The 19,434-nt window shown below is 49.2% G+C and overlaps 1 protein-coding gene across 1 annotated transcript in view; it reads right to left on the bottom strand.

Annotated features, from left to right (window-relative positions):
- Nucleotides 1-6,084: 6,084 nt before the first annotated feature.
- Nucleotides 6,085-19,434, bottom strand: part of ADCY9 (adenylate cyclase 9) — a gene marked incomplete at both ends in the record, with an annotated part of 59,088 nt that continues 45,738 nt past the window's right edge. The window contains 4 exons of the mRNA XM_079542774.1: nt 6,085-7,273; nt 10,851-10,892; nt 12,878-13,026; nt 15,933-16,092. Of these exons, the coding sequence (XP_079398900.1) occupies nt 6,085-7,273; nt 10,851-10,892; nt 12,878-13,026; nt 15,933-16,092 (1,540 nt within the window). The remainder of the gene's footprint in view (nt 7,274-10,850; nt 10,893-12,877; nt 13,027-15,932; nt 16,093-19,434) is intronic.

Raw genomic sequence — 19,434 nt, 5'->3', positions numbered from 1 at the left:
CAGAGTTCCAGCTCACAGCAGTTCCTCAACAGCCGCTCTTAAAGCTATGCTGCAGGAGAGCCAGGGGGCCGCAACCCGATCGAGATGCTGGCGCCGGCCCAGGGAGGCTGCACGCACAACGGCGGCGGGGCGGCGGCTCCGGGCCGGGTGACACTGGAGCCCCTGCGGGAACAACGTGTCTCTGGCGCGGTGGAGCTGGCGGGGCCGAGGGCAGGGGGGGGCTGTGCCGTCAGCGCTGCGCTATGCGGAGCAGCTCCGGCTCTCCGGCCACGTGCGCTCACGGCGCAGCGATGCGATGCCGGCCCCGGGCTGCGCGGCTCCGCGGCCAAAGCGAACGCGGCTGCTCGTCCTACAGCCTCGAGTACAAAGCATATGCGGGACAGATGGATATGCGGCTTATCAGATAATTAAGCATGGTAATGAAGTTCATTTGCATCTAGCTCTTAAATTCCTATAAACTCGGCGAAGCTGTGAAATGAGAATTGCTGCTCGACGCCACAAAGCAACGAAATTTCGTTACCGAAAGCCAAACAATGATTAACAAATGAGAACAAAAGCCCACTGCGTTCCCAAGCCGTGCACATCCTTGGCTGCACCCCCAGCAGCCCTGCACAGCATTAATTGAATACAAAGTGCTGGTGGGCCTTTGGCCAGAGCCGTGCGTTATAAAAGGGGGAGAGCTGGGAAAGCACTGCTCCAGGGGGAGAGCTGGCCCCAGAGATGGGAGGCAAGCTTCTGCAACAGCTGGAGAACCAGTCCCTGGGGTGTTGGAACTGTGCAGGTGGCCCCTGGACTGCAGGTTTATGGGCTGGGGAGAACCCAACAGCACCCAGAGCTTGGGAAACCCCGAAGAAAACCCCACAGACACACCATGGAATGGGGCAAGGAGTGCAGCTCACTGCCTGCTGACCCCAGGAAGACCAGGCCTGCACCTCACAACAAAGCTGGAACCAGAGCATGGAGCTCCTGCAGCGCCTACGGGCACAGCAGCAGTTGGGAACAGTGCATCTCCCCCAGCACGGCCCTCTTGAGATGCTGAGAAATGTGGCCCTAGGAGATCTAGGGCTTTTCTTGCCCCTGTTAAACTAAATGCACACATGAGCCAATATCCTTAAAGACATTTGTGTTGGATGTGTCCTTCATCGTGACCTGAAGCAGAGAAAGAGGAAACCCAAAAATGTTTAACAGAATGTTAAACAACAGTTTAATATACAATGCTTAATATACAACGCTGGGAGAACGCAGACCTGGAAAGGAAAACAGAAAGAGCAGGTTTATTTGAAATGCTGTCATAAGATTTATTAAAAACCATCCCTTGGCAGTTCACAATCACCACGACCTACAACAGAAATCCAGCAGGTAACACCTGAGCAGCTCTCAGCCACGGCAGCAGGATGACAGCCAGGGGCACGGGGCACACATCCAGGCACTGGTGGAACACTGCTGCTGCCCACCGGCTGTATGGAGTGTGCTCTGCTACTTACCTCATCTTTGGGAAATAAGGCTGAAAGCACAGGAAGGAGCAATACATCAGCACTCGCAGAAGAACCAGACGGCACTCCTCCATGGCTCCAGGACAAAGCTGGCAGCAGCGTGGACCCAATGCTCCAGGATCCGAGCGGAAGGTCTGGCACAGCCCAGCACAGAGGTAGGGAAAGGGATGTGGTGAGGGTCATGGATGTCTGTGCTCAGCAGTGCCAGGAGGGAGCAGAGCAATGGGGCTCCGTGGGATCGCGAGGACACCTCCAATCCTCCAGGCCAAGGTCCAGCAATGCACAGTCCTCCACCAAACCACAGCTGAGGGATGGGAGGGCTGTGGTGGCAGGGACACACTGCGATGCTGAGCCACCTGTGGCAGCCCCAGATGTGTTCTGCTCCATCTTCCCTTCTGACAGAGCCACAGGCACGGCTCAGCTCGCCTTCACCAAGTCCCAGGAAAGCAGATCCTTGTCCTGTGGGCTCTTGCTCCACAACAACGACATCCCAAGCAGGCCGTGGCCGTGTAAACAAGGCTCTGCTGTTCCAGAAGAAAGCATCCACACCGCCTGCTAGAGAACCACCGCCTGCTGCATGCCTGCACCCAGCACAGCAGCTCTGGGCCATGAACTCCTCCAGCATTTCAGACACCGCCTAAATACGTGCCTCATCAGAAATCAACCCGGCAGATTCATGGGTTATCAAAGAAACACTGAAAAGCCAGACTGAAAAGCGAGGGCTCAAAAACCACCGCTCTGAACCACAAGGCTTTGGAGCAACGGGGCTGTGATGGGAGCAGTGCTGAAGCAAAATCAAAACAGCCAACAAACTTCAAGTTGACAAAATGTATTGTGGGTTACGTTCTTGGCTTTTCTACATCTAAGGCAGCGTGAAACGACCTGCGATACAGCAAAACAGTTTAATATACAATGGATTACAGATCGGTAGCAACGAGTCGGAGGCAAGACGCGGTTCTCTATGTACAGGGAGAGCTCTGACACAGCCCGCCTCCATTTCTGCAGGCAGGAGCAGCACTGCTGAGAGCCACAGGGCTGCGTGTGCAGGGCTGAGAGCAGACACAACTCCCAGCCAACCTGGCTGCTTCAAGCCATGGCTACGATCTTCTTTTCCCTATGCAATCCCACATTGCGCCGCAGCAAGCACAGCCTCATGCCGCTGCGACTGCAGGTAGCCGGCCCGGCCCCCACATCCTGCACCAACCTAAAGATGTGCTTCAGCAATGGGAAAGTCACACAACCGCCACGCTCTGTAGTGCCTGACTGACCGGCTGCACGTCCCAAAGGCAGAGCTGGCCCGCTGCGTGCTACCAGCCAGCACCAGCTGCTCACACACCGCTTTTTCCGCTCCGAAACGAAGCAGAATTTCTCCTTCTTTTGCTCAGCCACACGGTCATCACCCACCAGAGCAACTGTGGGCCCTTCTGTTGGGAAATGCAGATGGGGGCAGTGGAAGCAGCCCAGGTGCTGAGGAGCAAACAGTGCTCAGCCGTCGCTCTGCACAGAACCGGGGTCCCCACACATCCCCTCCAGCTACAAAGCCGGAGGCAAGCGGGGAGACCAGAGGCAGCTGCTCTGCACAGAAAAGACATCCTGAGCTGCTACAGGCGACCTCAGGTACTCTCAGCCTTTGCAACAGTGCAAAACAAAGGTGTGAAGCACCCAGCTGCTCCCTTGCAACACAGCAGGGTGAAAGTTTAAGAAATGAGTTACAGTTCGGTGATTTCAAGGCCTGAAGAAGGGATACCCCGAGAGTTACTTTCTGAGAAGCCCTTTTTCTGGCACCAAGCAGACTGACCCAGCTGTGGGGGAGGGTTTTGGCTGGAGGAGCCTCCTGGGCCCACGTTGTGACCTCTGAACCTCAGGGCTCTGCAGCAGCAGGAGCTGCCACACACAGCACCGTGCTGCTGCTCGGCCCAGGGGCTGACCCGGTGCTTTGGGAAGCAGCAGGCAGGGCTCTTCTCATCCCCAAACCAAAACCATCAGGCATAAACCACCAGGAACACCACCTGCTGGCTTATAAACGAGAAACTCATTTTCACAGAAGCAGCTGCAAGGAGGAAATGAAGGTTTTTGCGTGCTGGGAGAAGATGCCACCACAGAAACCACCAAGAACCATCCTCTGCACCCCGTGCTCCCCACAGCGCCCCATGGCACACACAGCCCCAGCTCAGGCCTGCAGCAACCTCATCTCTCTCCGTTAGGACGGTTCAAGACTCCCATTTCTGCTGGGCACCCCAGCCCTACCCAGCAGCATCAACGCACCCATAGACAGAGATGCAGCATGGGAGCAAACCTCACTGGGCAGAGCTCTGTGCAACCGGGGGAAAAAAACGGTGGGATGAACGACCTTGAGACCCCAAATACATCACCAGAAGGCAGGTAAGCAATTCTGCAGCACCTTCCTACTGTAAGAAAAGAAATACTGATAAACATCCAACTGGAACGAGAATCAAGAATACATTCTTCAGATGCAAGAGGTATTTGTAGAGTTATAGGACCTGAAAGGTGGAAGTGCAACCAGCTGGGGATAGGTTTGGGCAGGGGAGAAGGAATGCTGCTGTAAAACTCCATGTTACTACAAACTTGGTAGTGCTGCTTGGCAGAAACAGCTCCAGAAGAGTACGGGATGCGCACCCCCTGGTTTTTGTATGCTGGGAAATGGAGCAAGAGAGATTCACCCAACACAACTGAGAAATGTGTGAGCAGCAGCTCTTGTGAGAACAGCGTGCAGAGTCTTGTTGGAGCTAAGAGAGCCAGAAATCTCCCAGCTTCACACTGACAAAGGGCTCTGCGCTCACTGGGCAACGTGGATGGAGCTCAGAGGGCTGAAGAGGAACGCAGCAACGTATGTATTTATTACTGGAAGTCCAAAAATCACATCAGGAGTAAAAAGAAAAACCAATATATGCTCTGAATTTGGGTCGGATGGAGAGGATTAAGACACACAAGGATAGGCAGACAGCACAGCACAGCACATCACCAGCTCCTCCCTGCCTACAGAACTTATTTGGGGCGCAAAAATTCATTCATTCTATTTGGTGTCGCAAGGAGACAGTGAAACTGGAATAGCTGAATAATGAATATAATGAACAGAGCCAAAGTGGGGCAGCGATGCGAGCAGACGGGGCGATGGAAGCACAGAGGGCAAAGTGGGGCAGTGCTCCTCTGTGCATGGGGACCTGCACAGCCATCGGAGGGCCGGAGAGCATCGTGCTTCTCAGCTCACACAATGATTCTGCCCTGTTCCTGCTTCCAGCAGGGAGCATGCTGTTCTATTCCCTGCTGCAAGAGCACAGCGCAGGGGGCACAGCCTGAAAAACCGTCGTGCAGCACCGTTAGTTGAGTGCAGAGGGAAGCTGGGGAACTCAGAGGCATGGTGTGGCTTGGGAAATTCCACTGGTTTGGGAACAAATATGGCCTGGGTAACATCCTCACAGTGCTTGGTGGCTCAAAGAGGCTGAAACGCTGCCTTATGAACTTCCATCAAAGCAAGGGACAAATTTCATCTCTCCTGATCTCCTCCACCAAAAAAAAAAAAAAAAAAAAAAAAAAGGAAAAGAAAAGGAAAAAAAAAGAGAAAAAAAGGAAAAGAAATAAAATAAATAAATAAATAAAGGCATCTCCAAAACATTTATTTGACTTTTCTCTCTCTCTCTCTCTCTCGGATCAGACCAGCCTAGAGGCACCGACCTCACCTACCTTCGCCAATTGAGCCGGCGAGCGGAGTGACACGGAACACTTTTAGACACGTAAGACCCAAAGAGCAACGCTCTGCTGGGCACTCGGCTGCTTCTGGAAGCCTGTCCCCAGAGCTGGTGCAGTCCAACCCCTGGTTCCATTCCCACAGATCAGTAACTCAATGGCTATATGGAAAAGAAGTGTATCCAAAGCACACAGCGGCACATTAAGTTTGAAGAAAGCATCGGTAAAGGAGAATAAAACTACAGCAGTTGTTCAGCCTACTCTACCTAAACGTTGAGCCACTGCAGAACTCCTCCTCCAGCCCAATCCAAAGGAAAATTCTGTCACCCCCTTGCCAAGACATTCTCTTGTGGTACGTTACTGGCACTTGATGTCAGTCTCACACGGTAGATACATGCACGTTGGTCTGCGTGTTTACATACAAAAGGTCTGATAACAGTAAAATATTGTTCAGATAGATATAAAAAACCCAAGGAGTTGCATCAGCCAAAAAAAGTGTTTTGTGAGAAACAACAATAAAAATGATATAACCACAGCTTTTCTTTAAAATTAGATAAATACCCAAAGCTATGATTTCACTTGGGGCCTCTGTACCTTGACAGGGAGTCCAATGGAGTATATCTGAAGGCACTTAATATCCTCTACTCAGCTGTAAGATGGTTGCACAGGGAGCTGGGGAGCTGGGGGATGTGATTTGGGGCATGGAGGAGAGAGATGGATGAAAACGAGCCCTGAGGAGCTGTGATCCACACAGCACCAGGCGCCGAAATGAAAACAAACGTACAACCCAGGTGTTGAGAAGGTCTCTCTTGAAAAAGAAAACCGCCAATTGCAAATGTCTTTGTGTTTCTATTGACAGAGCACTTCATGCAACTCTGACAGTGCATCATACACTCTTAGAGATATTTAGCTTTGTCAGTTCATCGACCTCCTCAGTTCCTGCTTCCTCACAGTCAGTCTTCTCTACAGCTTTGCCAAACCTGCACCTCTCTTCTGCTTTCGTCGACTCTTTCTGGAGCTTCTTGGAGGAAGGAAGAGCGTCCTTGGTTTCTGAGTTATCTGTGCCATGGGCTATCTTATCAGAATTCTGTACAGAAGGCACCAGGTTGGCAATCTCATCGGTCGGAGATCGCCCAATGCTGCCATCCACCTGAACCCGAATGTCTGGAGATATGGACAACTGGTGATGCGGCACCATCCCGTTGTCCATGCACTTGGGGTACAGGTAGGTCTTCATCTGACCTTTCCCCTTCACATTCACCGTCCCCCTGTAGTCAAAGTCATACCCCATCTTGCTCAGGATGCGGTAGCTCTCCTCACTCACCTGTATGCGACACTCGACGCCGGTGGTGTCCATTCTGCTCGCGATGTTCACAGTGTCACCCCAGATGTCGTACAGTAACTTGGTGGTGCCGATGACCCCCGCCGTCAGGGGGCCGTGGTTAAAGCCGATCCGAAGTTTAAAATTAAACCACAGCATGTTGTTGTTGAAGTCATCCACCACTCGCATCATTTCTTTGGCAAATTCAAACAGGGTCTGCAGATGCCCGTGGGGATGGTTGCTGTCCTGACACTGCGACGTGTTCAGTCCCGAGGCAGCCATGTAGGTCGCCCCGATGGTTTTGATTTTCTCGATGCTGCTGTAATGCGGTTTGCTCAGCAGCTCATCGAAATCCCCGATCAGTTCGTTCAGCACTCTGTAGCACTCTTTGCCTCCTTCGTAGTTCTCTTCGTAGAACTCGCTGAAGTTCACAATACTGGCAAAGATCACTCCGCCGCTGTCGTGGTTTTTGGAGTAGCTCTGGGAAACCTTCAGCTGCTCGGCCACGTGGTAGGGGATGATGTTCCTCAGCAGCCAGTCGGCTTGATCCCTCATGCTCTGAATTTTGGTGCGATGAAGATCAGCCTCCACGTCCCCGTGGTAGTGCAGGCGGTAACTGACCTCGAACTCCCGGTTCAGGAACCACACCAGGAGCAGCAGGAGGAAGACCACCAAAATCACTTCCTGACCTATCAGGTCTGCAGGCCTCTTCATGTCGGCTGGCATCGAGCTGTTGCAAGGATTCTTCCTGGAGCTGGAAGCAAGAGAAGGGGGAGAACATAAAAGGTGCAGTGAAAAAACACAGAGCTGGGCACTGCGGCTCCTAAGCCAGAAAAACATGGAGGAAGCGTAGGGCACATCCTGAATTAGAAAAGGTGCTTTGAAATCTTCCTCTGCTACTAAGATGGCTAAAGAATTAATTTCATTCTTAAGCTCACGAAGCGGTGCCTTAAAGGGAACCATCAGGTTTAGCAACGCAGAAACTCCCCCACCTCTACGTTAGCATGAATTGTAAACATTTCACTAAGGCAGCAGTTACTGTTATTTATAAACACCCAATTTTAAAACCTGCAAATACATACACGTATAAATGCTCAATGATGGTGGTGTGTTTAGCTACGTGGTGTGCATGCATGTCTGTCTGTAGGTACGTGATGTCTGACTGCGTGAGGTTTGCAGAGTTCATCGCTTCTTTGCACTACCTCCAACACTCAGCAGCACCTGCTTTATGATGTTAGTCTGAAAAGACACCAGCTATGGACCTGGGAACTAAGTCTGAACCCACGCAGATCGGCACACAGCGTTTCCAGAGTCACTTAACCACATTCCTTCCTATAAAAGCATTTCTGCTGAAGCATGAGACTGCATTTGGGCAGACGCATGCTGAGGTTTTCCAGGTTAAGGAATGGTTTGATGAAGGAAAGCATCACATCCACATTCTGCTTGAAAAACAGGAAGACAACCCATATCTCAGCACTGCCTCTTCCTCTGATGAAGGTATGTTAGCAAAAGAGATCAAAACTCAGAGCACAGCAGTTGCAACAGATCAAGACAACTCTGAATTGGTTTCTGTAACGCAAACATTCCCAGGTTCAGTTCAGTTCCTTATGCCCATGAAGGACATGCTTCCATTTCTGCAATCAAAGCCGACCCGTTACCAGCAGAGCCACGTTCCAGACCCAACTTTGTTCTCTGGATGCTCAAACACCTGACTGACAGTGCGGCCAGGGAGGTGTGATGGAGCAAAACCAGCACAGGTGAACACGCGCCGTCCCTGACAACATCCTGTTACATCTCTACTGACCATCATCCTGGGGAGCCTATGGAGGGAGAGGTACTTAAAGCATGCACAGCTGAGAAGCTATAGGCTGAGTTCCAGATTGCTGCTAAGGCTGTGTGTTATGCTGGGAATCATCCCTCTGTTTTTTCAGCCATAAATCTCACACATCGCCCAGGAGAAAACAGAACGAGGGAGAGCAGGTGAGTACAGCTCTGTGAATGAAGTCTGGAGGAGGTGGGGAGCAGAGCTGGGCCAAGGAGCACAACACAGGTTGTGCTCGGAACGGTTGATTATCTTCTGTGTCATGCAGGGAAAGATCTGAGCAATGCCAAGTTACTCCTCTGAGAGTACATGAGTTTGATTCAGATAATCTGCTCTAACATCAAACATCCCAGCCACCGGGATTTATTTAAGTCATTAGAGGCTTTTTATTTAGTGTTTATTGTACAAAATGCCCTCAAAGTACTTTAACTCCTCTTAAATAAATTAGGAAGGCGTCACACGCTCTCCATTACAAAAAGCAGCCTGTGTGGAATGCCAGGGCTGCCTTGAGGAGGAAAGGCTGCTCCATTCACAGCTCCGCAGTGCTGGCACCCACCAGCTCCCAGCCATCTCAAGCACCAACCTGACCTTGCTCCCACACAGCCCACAGATCTGCATGTGAAATGAGAGTGACTCACTTGTAAGCTGACCTGATTTCATTAAGAAGGTAATGGGTTAGTGTCTCAAAAAGGAAGGTGCGGGATCTTGTCCAGAGCAGGCATTTTTTCACCTCCACGTGCATGGGAACAGAAAGCCTCACTGCTAAGCTGATGGAGGAAACCCCCACATCCATCTGAAAATCACACTGCTCGAACGTTGCAGCACACAGACTGCAGGTCATCTCATGCACTCAGAGATGACCCTCTGCCCAACGCTGCCCTGGGGAATGCAAAGAAGAACAGAACACCACGCCTGGAGCAGGAAAGGATCACACAAAACCAAATCCTCCTCAAGCTCCAATTTTACAAAGCGTTGCGGCAGAAAAAATCGTTTTGCAAGTCATTCAAACTGAAATCTTGAGCTGATGGTGCTCCTTTAAGTCAAACTTTAGAGCATTTCCTGGCACAGACACTGAACTATTAACTTGGCACCTCCATCCAGCCTGGGCTCAATACAGAACAAGTGAGAGCTCCGGAGATAGAATCTCCTTTGGCTTGATCACAGATCATAAAGATAATGGCTTTCTACTTACAAAGATTTCTGGAAAGCCGTTTTGCTGCTGAGCCAGTAGCCTATGTTTGGATTTGGATTTCTTACTATATTTAAAGTGGATGCATGCCTGCTGGTCTTAAAACAGGCCGTCATGGTGGAACGGTGAGAAAAAGGGAAAATCAAACAGCTGCTTTCAAGGGAGAACATCACAGTGAGGCATCCTACAGGACCCCCAACATGAGCAATGAAATGCTTCCACCACGAGCAGCCCACTGCCCCCTGCCACAACGCACTGCTGCTCTGACGGAAGAAATGAATGAGAACAAGAGCTGTTCCTACTCAAAGCACAGCAGAACCTCTTCTGGGCTGAAGAACTGGTCTGTCTGGAAAAGGGGACAAATCCCATGTTTGGATTTATTGAGGACAGCACAGACAGTCCAGAGATGAGCTCTATGCTAAGCCTTCATTACCATCCCTAGTATCTTCCTTCCCATGCTGTATTAATAATTATCTCCACTCCTGATCAAGAGGAGGGAATGGCTTCATCAAAGGCATGCAAATAAAGTTTGTCTGGGCCTCTCAGAGCAAAGGAAAAGCTTTTGTGCTGACTTGGGTGAGCACAGAACCTCTTTTACTTATCTATTTCAACGAGAAATGAGCAGCACGAATGTTTGTTAGGGCAAGAGGGTTTCAACCTTTTCTTGGTACACCACTGGAGAAGGGGTTCATGCAGAGCTCCAGAACTGCAGTGCGTAACTACGCATACTGCAGAGACCAGGCAAGTCCAACTCTGTTGCAAAGCAACAGTAGAAACAACAGAATTAACTCCTACTTCTAACATACGAAGCAGAGAAAAATGACAAATGAAAAATGTCATTCTGAGCAACACCAAACTTCACAAACTAATGAAGAACCACTGAAGACCCAAACCCAGGTCAACCCTCAGGCACTGCTCTCACCCCATCGCTTTACTTCATACACTGCTCCTTCTCCAAACTCTTTCAGTGCTTTGGTCTACAGAGTCAAGCAATCCCCATTCTTTTGGCTTTGCCTTTCCAACCATTCTGGCTTTGGTGAGCTGGAATTCCCTCACAAACACGTGCTCCTCTCCAGTTCTGTCTCCTGTGAACTGGGTTTAAAAAGAACTGAGTACATGACAACGCAGTGATGCAGCGTCAGCTCCCCGACAAATTCTGGCCGAGTCTTCTAGAAAGGGAATTATGAACATAGGGAGCTTAAACACAACCTGCAGAACTGATTTGATGGATTCCCACTGCTGCCATGCAAAGTTTTGCTGCGTACAACCGTTTGGAAATGTTTCTCTGAACACAAAGATGGTCATTTGAGTCCAGCTTACCTAAGGTTCTGTGCCAAGTCTAGATGCAAGGTTTCCACAGAGCTGAAATAAAAAAGCACTGATATCAGAAGGAAGCACAAGCAATAAACAAAGCGTCCTGCCAGAATTCCTGGCTGCATTTTGAACTCTGGTGCAGCCAGTAGGAGCACAGGGGATCAACTCCAGGCAAGGTGGGAACGTGAGTTCGCTGCAGCTTCTGCTTGGAAGAAGCAACCATGGTCAGATGGAGAGATGCACACATCTCTAAGGAATACCTGATGGTAACGAAGGCAAGGTGATGCCTGGAACAAGTCACTGGTAGAGAGTCCAACTTACCTTGGGAACACAGAAAAGCAATATCAGAACTCCGCAAACCAGCCATGCCTTCATGCTTTCTCACCAGCAAAATACAAAGCTTTGTAAAAAGGCAAGAACACAAACAGGGAGCCTCTTTGAAAATGTTGTGAATGACAATAATTCAAAAATTGCATTTTTTATAAGGCAATGAAGTATTACAGCACTAAGAACTACTTGCTTTTGGAAAAAGTACAGAAGGGATTGGCCTGTGATGCATGTGCATGACTGCTGTGACAAAAATACTGTGCAGAGCATTGGTAAGAAAGGAACAAAAAAGTCATTATTATCAAGTTCCAGGGAGACATGAATTCAACCCTGCTGGTGTCCAGGAGCAGTTCTAAACGGGGCTGCTTCTCAGGTGAGCAGAACAGCTGTGCCCATCACCCAGACTATTTTTTGACATGCAAAAACAAAGCATTGCATGAGTTCTGAACTCTGCCCATTAGCAGACAAGTTGCTATACAAACCTGAACCAACACCACATTATCTTCAGGAAGATTTCTTTACATAGTGTTTCTTAAACATTCATAACTACACCTTCAACAGCCAAAGGTGATGCTAGGAACTGATATGCTGCAGGGTCTCGTCCTCTCTGCCTGGGAACAGCTTTTCCCAGCCCCTTCACAAAGCCCCCATGTTATCTCCAGCTTTGTGTCCCTCCCTCTGCACAGTCACAACGCGGAGCCCACACACAAGCTGATGTACATATTGCACCTGTAATTTGTTCTGAGCAGAAACTGAACGCTACTTCCCACCACAGAAGCTCGAAAAGGCTGCCCTGTCCTCTCTGCCCAAGTGCTGTGCTGAGACAAAAAAGGGATTTTCTTTAGTATGAGCTGGAAACCGTTTCTCAACAGGTACCAGTTTGGAGTTGTTCTTTCTCTATGCAGGGACATGCTCTTTGTCTTGCAGCCACCTCTGAGTTACTCACACTCTGAGCAGCTGTTAAGGGGTGACTTCAATTCTGCTCTTTTAATATAAATTGCATCAAGGTTAAAAGAGTCCAGCAAACATACTCAAAGAGGGGACTGGAAGATAAATACACAAAACATGCATCTGAAAACTATACATATATATATTTTTAAGGCTTTTCACCATGTGGATGGCTCTTCAGCCTCTGAAGAAGGGTAAAGCAATGGCTTTTGACAGGAACTAAAGGTCCAGCATAAGAAGTCCCTGCAAAGTCCACTCCATGGGAAGAGCACCCAAAGCTGTGATATTTCTCAAGCCATCAAGAAGTGCAGGTTGGTTATAAAAACTCTGACAACAGGAGCAGACAGATGGCTGGAAGGAGTCCTTTGACTGTCTTGGTGAGAAAATAGAAGGAGAATAATGCAAACACATTCTCCTATGGAGAAAGCTGTTTATCAGAGGGCAAACTGGAAAGCCTTCAGGTTACTTCACATTTACTTCATCCCTTCAGTTTGTGTTTTGCAGCACCCCCTGGAAAGACAGGAAAGCAAGAAAGGAAGCAGGACAGCACAGCTCCATCAAATCTGAGTGCCTGCCTTCCGCAGTGAAAAGCTCCTTCCAAAAAAAATGCAGATCTCTCCCTGGATCAACTTATTACTTTTGAGACACCAGAGACATTCATGGCAGATACTAATACGGCATGCACAGGACCCTCATTTCTGGCAGAGAAACACAAATTCCTCCTCCCGAACACCGTGGGCGCTGGGTGTGATGCTCACCTGTCTGGACACAAGGAGACGTAGAGCAGAATGAGCAGCACTGCTCCTACTACGGTTGCCAACAGAGATCTCATCCAGGAGCTAAGCTGGCAGAAGTTGCAGTACTGCACAATGGTGATCAGAATGGCACAACACATAAACATGGTGTACTGCAACAAAGAGAGAGAGCGCGAGTTAGCTTCGTCGTGCTGACTGCAGCCCTTCTGCACAAAAGGGTGAGGGAATGAGACATGAAAGACCTCGTTGCCTTGTGTGATATGCACACTGAGTTGTGTCTGTAACGCCGTGGCTGTAACAGGAGGCAGCCCTTGATGACAGAGGTCTTTCCCTTCAGTGTGCAAGCACGTTTTCAGCACATACAGTTTGTCAGTTTTCCCTAGATGGAGTTTTGCATCACCACACTACACCACTGTTTCAGTGCTATTCAATACCTCCAGCTTACCTTTGCAAAACACTCAGCGCCTCTTCTTATTCAAAGCAAAAAAAAAAAAACAGAAGAAAGGAAGAAAGAAAAAGAGGGTAAACAGTCACATGAATCTCCTCACTAGCTACTGGGGTTAGATCCCATTTTAAGATCCCATATTTTAAGCTGGACACCAAAATTCCACTGCATTGGAAAAGTGGAACACATTCATCCTGAGAAACGCTGGCTAGCTTTTACAGTGCCCTTACAGCACCTCTCGGAGGGTGCCATCCTCCAAGATCACTCCAAGATCGTCCTGCTGCCCAGCAGAAAGAGCTGCTTTGATTACAGAAGAGAGGTGAGAGCTGGTGCTCAGCGATACCACCACCTGTGCCCGTTTGGAAGGACAGTGTCAGGTTATCTGCTCCAATGCCCTGAGAATCCTTTCATCTTTCCTGGACAAATGAAAGGCAGAACAGAGCTATTCTCCAAATGCATGAGCGTCCCTGAGATCAGTGCTGCACTGCTCAAAGCTCTCAAGCTTTATGGTTTTATCAAGAACACCAAAGACCATCCAGGCTAACCCAGAGACCCCCAGTTGCACGGTGGAGCTGTGCTCTGCTGCCCACTGCACCTTATGGTACCAAACGATCCTTCTCTCCCACTTTACATTTCCTCTACAGCTGAAATGCAGAAAATGTAGATTAGGAACACTGTCACATACCAAACAAGCGTGTGATTCGGCTGCAGACACAGCATTTGGAAAAAAACCTCACAGAATTTACCATCTGTAAACCAGACCCATCGAGTGGGTTTCGTTGTTAAATTTAATGACTCAAAGATTGAAGAAAGCGAATTTCAGAACCGTCCATAAAAAAACTTAAACTTACTTTTTTTCCCCCATTTCAGGTCTCCTAAAGTGGCAGAGCACTGGTTCTCACTCCAAGTGATGCCCCAGCATGAAGCCAGCCTATAGAGGGTCAGTAAGTGCTGTGTTTTACTATGGATGCATGGCTTTGGAAAGTTTTTTTCTTCATTGCTGTTTTTGTTAATTTTGATTTTGATTATAGCCAGGGAAGATATAAAATGCTATGAGTACAGAAAAAACTTTGCAAAACCATGTCATAGTAAAAGATGACACTTACCTGACCCTCTATAGATTGATTCCACTTCCTAAAGCTCCATGATGGATGGAACATCAGTGAGCACAAGATGGGTGGGGACATCTCTGGGAGAGGGAGCCAACAGCCCCGCGACTCTGGAGTGCCTGCAAGAGGAAAGAAAGCAATGCTCATTCCAGCTTGGCAGTGAACAGCACCATCTCACTGCTGCTGCCTGAAGCCTTTAGACTCAGCACCGTGTAGGATGAGGTACTGAGAATGCACTGATCACAGGACGCCCTGGGTTGAGAAGGACCTCAAAGATCATCCAGTTTCAACCCCTCTGCTATGTGCAGGGTCGCCAACCACCAGACCAGGCTGCCCAGAGCCACTAATAACGTGGTTCTCCCAATGTTGCTTTTCCTTGTTTGGAGAGGTGGTCACAGATGGTGAGGAATGGGATGACACAAAAATCAGTGCACAGAGAAATCAGGGATTTGTAAGGAAAACATTCCCACCATTACTTTGCTGGTTCAAAACCTTGAAAAGGCACATAGCTTTAAAATAGCTTGTTTTGCTTAAGTAAAGAGAGGTAACAAATGCAGGATGATTTTAAACGTGAGATGTCACAGATCTGCAGGCTCAGTCCTCTGCGACTGTGAATGTATGTGTGCATCAAAACATCTGCCCCACACGTCCCCATGGAACAGACAACAAACAGCATCTGTGATGTGTGATGGGAAGGAGGGTCTGGTTGGTGCCTGCACCAGGGCACTGCAATGGTCACGGAGCTGCAGGTGAGTTCCCTGAAGGCTCACCCTGTGCCACCTCAGAGAAACTAAGTTTCATCTCATTTTCTCATCCATTTTATTCATAAGGTTTGTAAGAGTTGATTTCATACTATTCTCAGCCTTTCAATTACACTGTCCTCCCCCTCCTCAGTATTTATCTCCTCAACCCCCACTTATGACTGGTTTTTATCAGACACCCAATCCCTGTGCTCCCATCTCTGGTTGGGCCAAATAATCCACTCTCTTGCAGCTCCTCCTGGGAAGGTATTCCTGTATTCCCTTAACCCTTCCTGCAGCCCCTCACGGTGATCCTTTATGCACCCCAAGAGCCATCTCCTTTCAGTTTCACCACTTATCTCTGCAGATAACAAAGCCCCATGCTAAGTCTGGTCTTACTGTCAAATTCTAACTAACACACAGGCAAACACGTTAGTCTCACAGATGGCCCAGACTAGAAATTCCAAATCAAAAAGCAGAATAAGACACTCCATTAGGATAAGCACAAACACTGCAGAAGTGTTTGCAGTAAAGAGAAAAAAAGTATGCATGCATACAGGAATTTTTAGATATTCCTCTTTTGTTTGAGAGTTTTCAAGCAGTGGACTGTATGTCACACAATAAAATGTGCATTTCATCATACACAGAAGCCATGTCCCTCCAACAGATCTGTATGAAACAGAGGTGAAGGAGGAAGGCAAGCAAGCCAACGAGCTTCGTTACATCCAAACCATCAGGTTATGAAATGGAGTTCTGCAACTTACATGTATGTTTGTTTCAAAATCAGAGGTGAAGTGTGAAAAAACTGCAAGAGCTGGGAGAGACACCAGGATGGCACCGAGGAAATGCCGCGGCAGCCAGCCGGAGATCAGCTCCAGGAGACGCTTGGTGCAGGCCATCACCTCCTCCAGAAAGAACACCATCCTGGAACAGACAGAACCAAGAGCTTGGGTTAATTTCAATCACTTCATGGGGCTGATTCACCTGTAGTAGATTCACCAGAGCTGTGAGGGCAGCTTCCTGAGGGCAGCTCCACAGAGAGGCTTCTGCAGCACCAGACTGTTTGGTGACATTAGAACAGACAGCGCACGGCTGTACGACCTCCAGCATCATCCTGGAGCTCAAGGAGCTCTTCTCCCATTTGATACATTGAAATCTGGGAAATAGACCTAAATTGGCAGAAAAGGAAAAACGTGGGTTATGGGAAGGAGGATGCTGTAGGACGGCAGCACCCCACCAGGGGGTGCTCACACATCTCTTAGTTCTACCGAATGCGGTTCCCTCGAAGCCAAAACCCGCAGCTCTTCTACATCACAACAGAGAATTTCTAAAATGCATCGAAACAGAAAACCTTATAGGAAGCAAAATAAATCCAGAGCCTTGCAGAGTAATTTCTGCCTTTTCTCAGGTGCCACACGCTGCCCTGCACAGTGGCTGAGCTCACTGTGCCTCCAGGCCAGGCTGGCTCCGAGTGCTGCTGGAAACGCCATCCAAGTTCATATCCCACAGACACAGCAGCCCTGCAGCAGCCCATGGCTCACAGGGAGCTGGGTGCAAGGCCCTGCACCACAACAAATCCCTGCCCACCAGCAAACCTGAGTGGTTAATCCCAGCATGAGGACACTGCTTTATTTAGGCACTGCATGCTTGGAGAAGCCAGCACAAGCTGCAGGACAACTCCACAATCCCCAGTGGTACCATTTACCTTTTGCATTAATTAAGGCTCCACACTTCAGACCTACAAACCCTTCTGGGGCAGCAAAGCCCAGGCCTACGGCACAGCCATCCCCTTACAGGAGGGCTGCAGACACAAGGTGGCCATGGGGCTCATGGTGGGACGGTGTGGGCAGCTCAGCGTGCCGAGATGCTGCAGTGCTGAGCATGGCTACACAAACTGCAGTCCAAATCAGTAACTTGGACATGAATGATTAATGGCTAATGGAGAACATTACTGGCAATTCTGTGCTTACTGGCAGCTGAGAATCAATTCCCGTGTGTGAAATCCAAAGCTTTTGGGACAGCAGCAATTTGGTGGGATATTAAATACCAAAGTCCCAGCCGGAAGAAATGAAGGTGAACAGAATGCATCTCCTGCCTGTGCACCACTACGCCATGCACATCATATCGCTAACAGAACCCTTTCATTGAGCTCCAGTTGCACAAAGTGATTTTTGCTCCTGGTCATGAGGAATTTAGGAGGAGCCAGTGGGCCACAGGGCTCCAGCAGCTTTGCGTGCTACTGCAGAGGAACGGGCAAAGTGCAGTCTAACTTTATCAGGCAACAGCAGGTTTCCATCCTCCTGTTTGGACCGTGCTTGCTTCTTTTTTCACCTGAAGATTTGGTTTGCCCTCTGTGAAGGTAGGTCAGAACAGAATCACAGAATCACCCGCGTTGGAAGGGACCTCAAGGATCATGTAGTTCCAACCCCCCTGCCTAGCAGGGCCACCAAACATCCACATTTAGATCAGGTTGCCCAGGACCCCGTCCAACCTGGCCTTGAACACGTCCAAGGACGGGGCATCCACAACCTCCCTGGGCAGCCCGTTCCAGGGCCTAACCACTCTCCTCGTAAAGAACTTCCCCCTAATGTCCAACCTAAATCTTCCCTCCTTCAACTTGGATCCATTTCCCCCAGTCCTGCTATTGTCAGCCCTTTTGAAGAGTTGACTCCCCTCCTGGGTGTAGGTTCCCTTCAGGTATTGATAGGCTGCAATGAGGTCGCCCCGCAGCCTTCTCTTCTCCAGGCTGAACAAGCCCAACTCCCTCAGCCTGTCCTCATAGGGGAAGTGCTCCAGCCCCCTGATCATCTTAGTCGCCCTCCTCTGGACCCTTTCCAAAATCTCCATGTCTTTCTTGTACTGAGGGCTCCACACCTGGACACAGGACTCCAGATGGGGCCTCACAAGAGCCGAGTAGAGAGAATGGATGAAGTCACCAGGTGCTCCGTTTCCCACTCTTCTGAACAAGAACTCTTCTGGCACCCACAGATCCTCGCTGAAGGGTGCTATCAAAAGCACTGCACGTTTTATCAATATGTAACAAGTTTCACTTGAGAACAAGGACTAGATGCCAAAGGGGTCTGGCTAACAAAAATCTTTATACCTAAAACAGTGGGCAGATCTCTTTTACCTCTATTTCTGCGATGCACTCCCAAGAAAACCCAAGTGAGATCTCACATGCTGTCATATGCTCAATGGCATTTCCCAATATACTTATATAAAACACCCGAACTTGAAGATCCCCTGCATTCCAACTGAACTCACACAAGCCCAAGCAGTCATATTCCAAGTGGGCAGAAGGACATTCTTTGCACTCTATCAGCAGAACTGGAGGTGACACACTCCACATGCTTCCAAATTAAGCACTCTTTTTGCATGTGGTGTTGAACAATTAATTCTAGAGCGGCACTTGCGCTAACAGTGGGATCCTCATCTGTAGGCACTCCAATAATTTATTAGCAGGCACTTCAGAGAAATCAAAACATCCTCCTCTTGCAAGCCTTGCTCCACGAGGCCTTCTGCTCTCACCCTGCTGGCTCCTCCTTGTTTCTCATCGCACAGCCAGACTCGAGCCCTCAGCCCCCAGAGCTGTGCTGCGTGCTCCCTGGGCCAAGCACTGGATGCAATTAAAGCCAGACTGATTTAAAGGCAGGGGCGTTGTGCACCACGATAATGAAAACACAATGAGAAACTCGGGCAAGGATTTTTTTGGGGCCCAAAATAATCCCTTTTCCTGAAATTCTGGGATTGCACCCAGCATTGTAGGCCGATCCCCTCCCTCAAGATAGCTCTGTGGCATTTTGTGACTGCCATCTGGGATGACATTTCTGCACAGGAAGCTCTGCACTGTTTCTGTGTATAACAGGCAGTCAGAGCAAGCAGCTCTTGCTCTGGAGAGGGAAAAAAGATGACACTCCTCTTTCTGCTTAAAGGATGCACAACATCCATCCTCCTGATGCCGGCAGGCCCCACGCTTCAGCAGCACCAACAGAGCTGCCCATGAACCCCCTGCTGTGGATACGGAACACAGCGCACAATTTAATGCGCCCTGAACTGAATGCAGCCAGCATGTAAGGCACAGTCGTATTTTGAAAGAAAGATGGGGAAGTGGAAGTTGCTACACCTGTGCAGGAGTGTGTGCCTCAGGCTGGGGAGACACCAACACGTATCACAAACTCAACACACAAAACCAGTCCAAAGCCCCAAGCAAAGACCAGTTCCTACAAAACACAATTCTGTTCAGAACTGAAAACCTACCAGAAAGCT

This window comes from Tetrao urogallus (assembly GCF_951394365.1).
Source record: "Tetrao urogallus genome assembly, chromosome: 15".
Taxonomy (NCBI): Eukaryota; Metazoa; Chordata; class Aves; order Galliformes; family Phasianidae; genus Tetrao; species Tetrao urogallus.
This window is presented reverse-complemented; position numbering and strand designations above follow the sequence as displayed.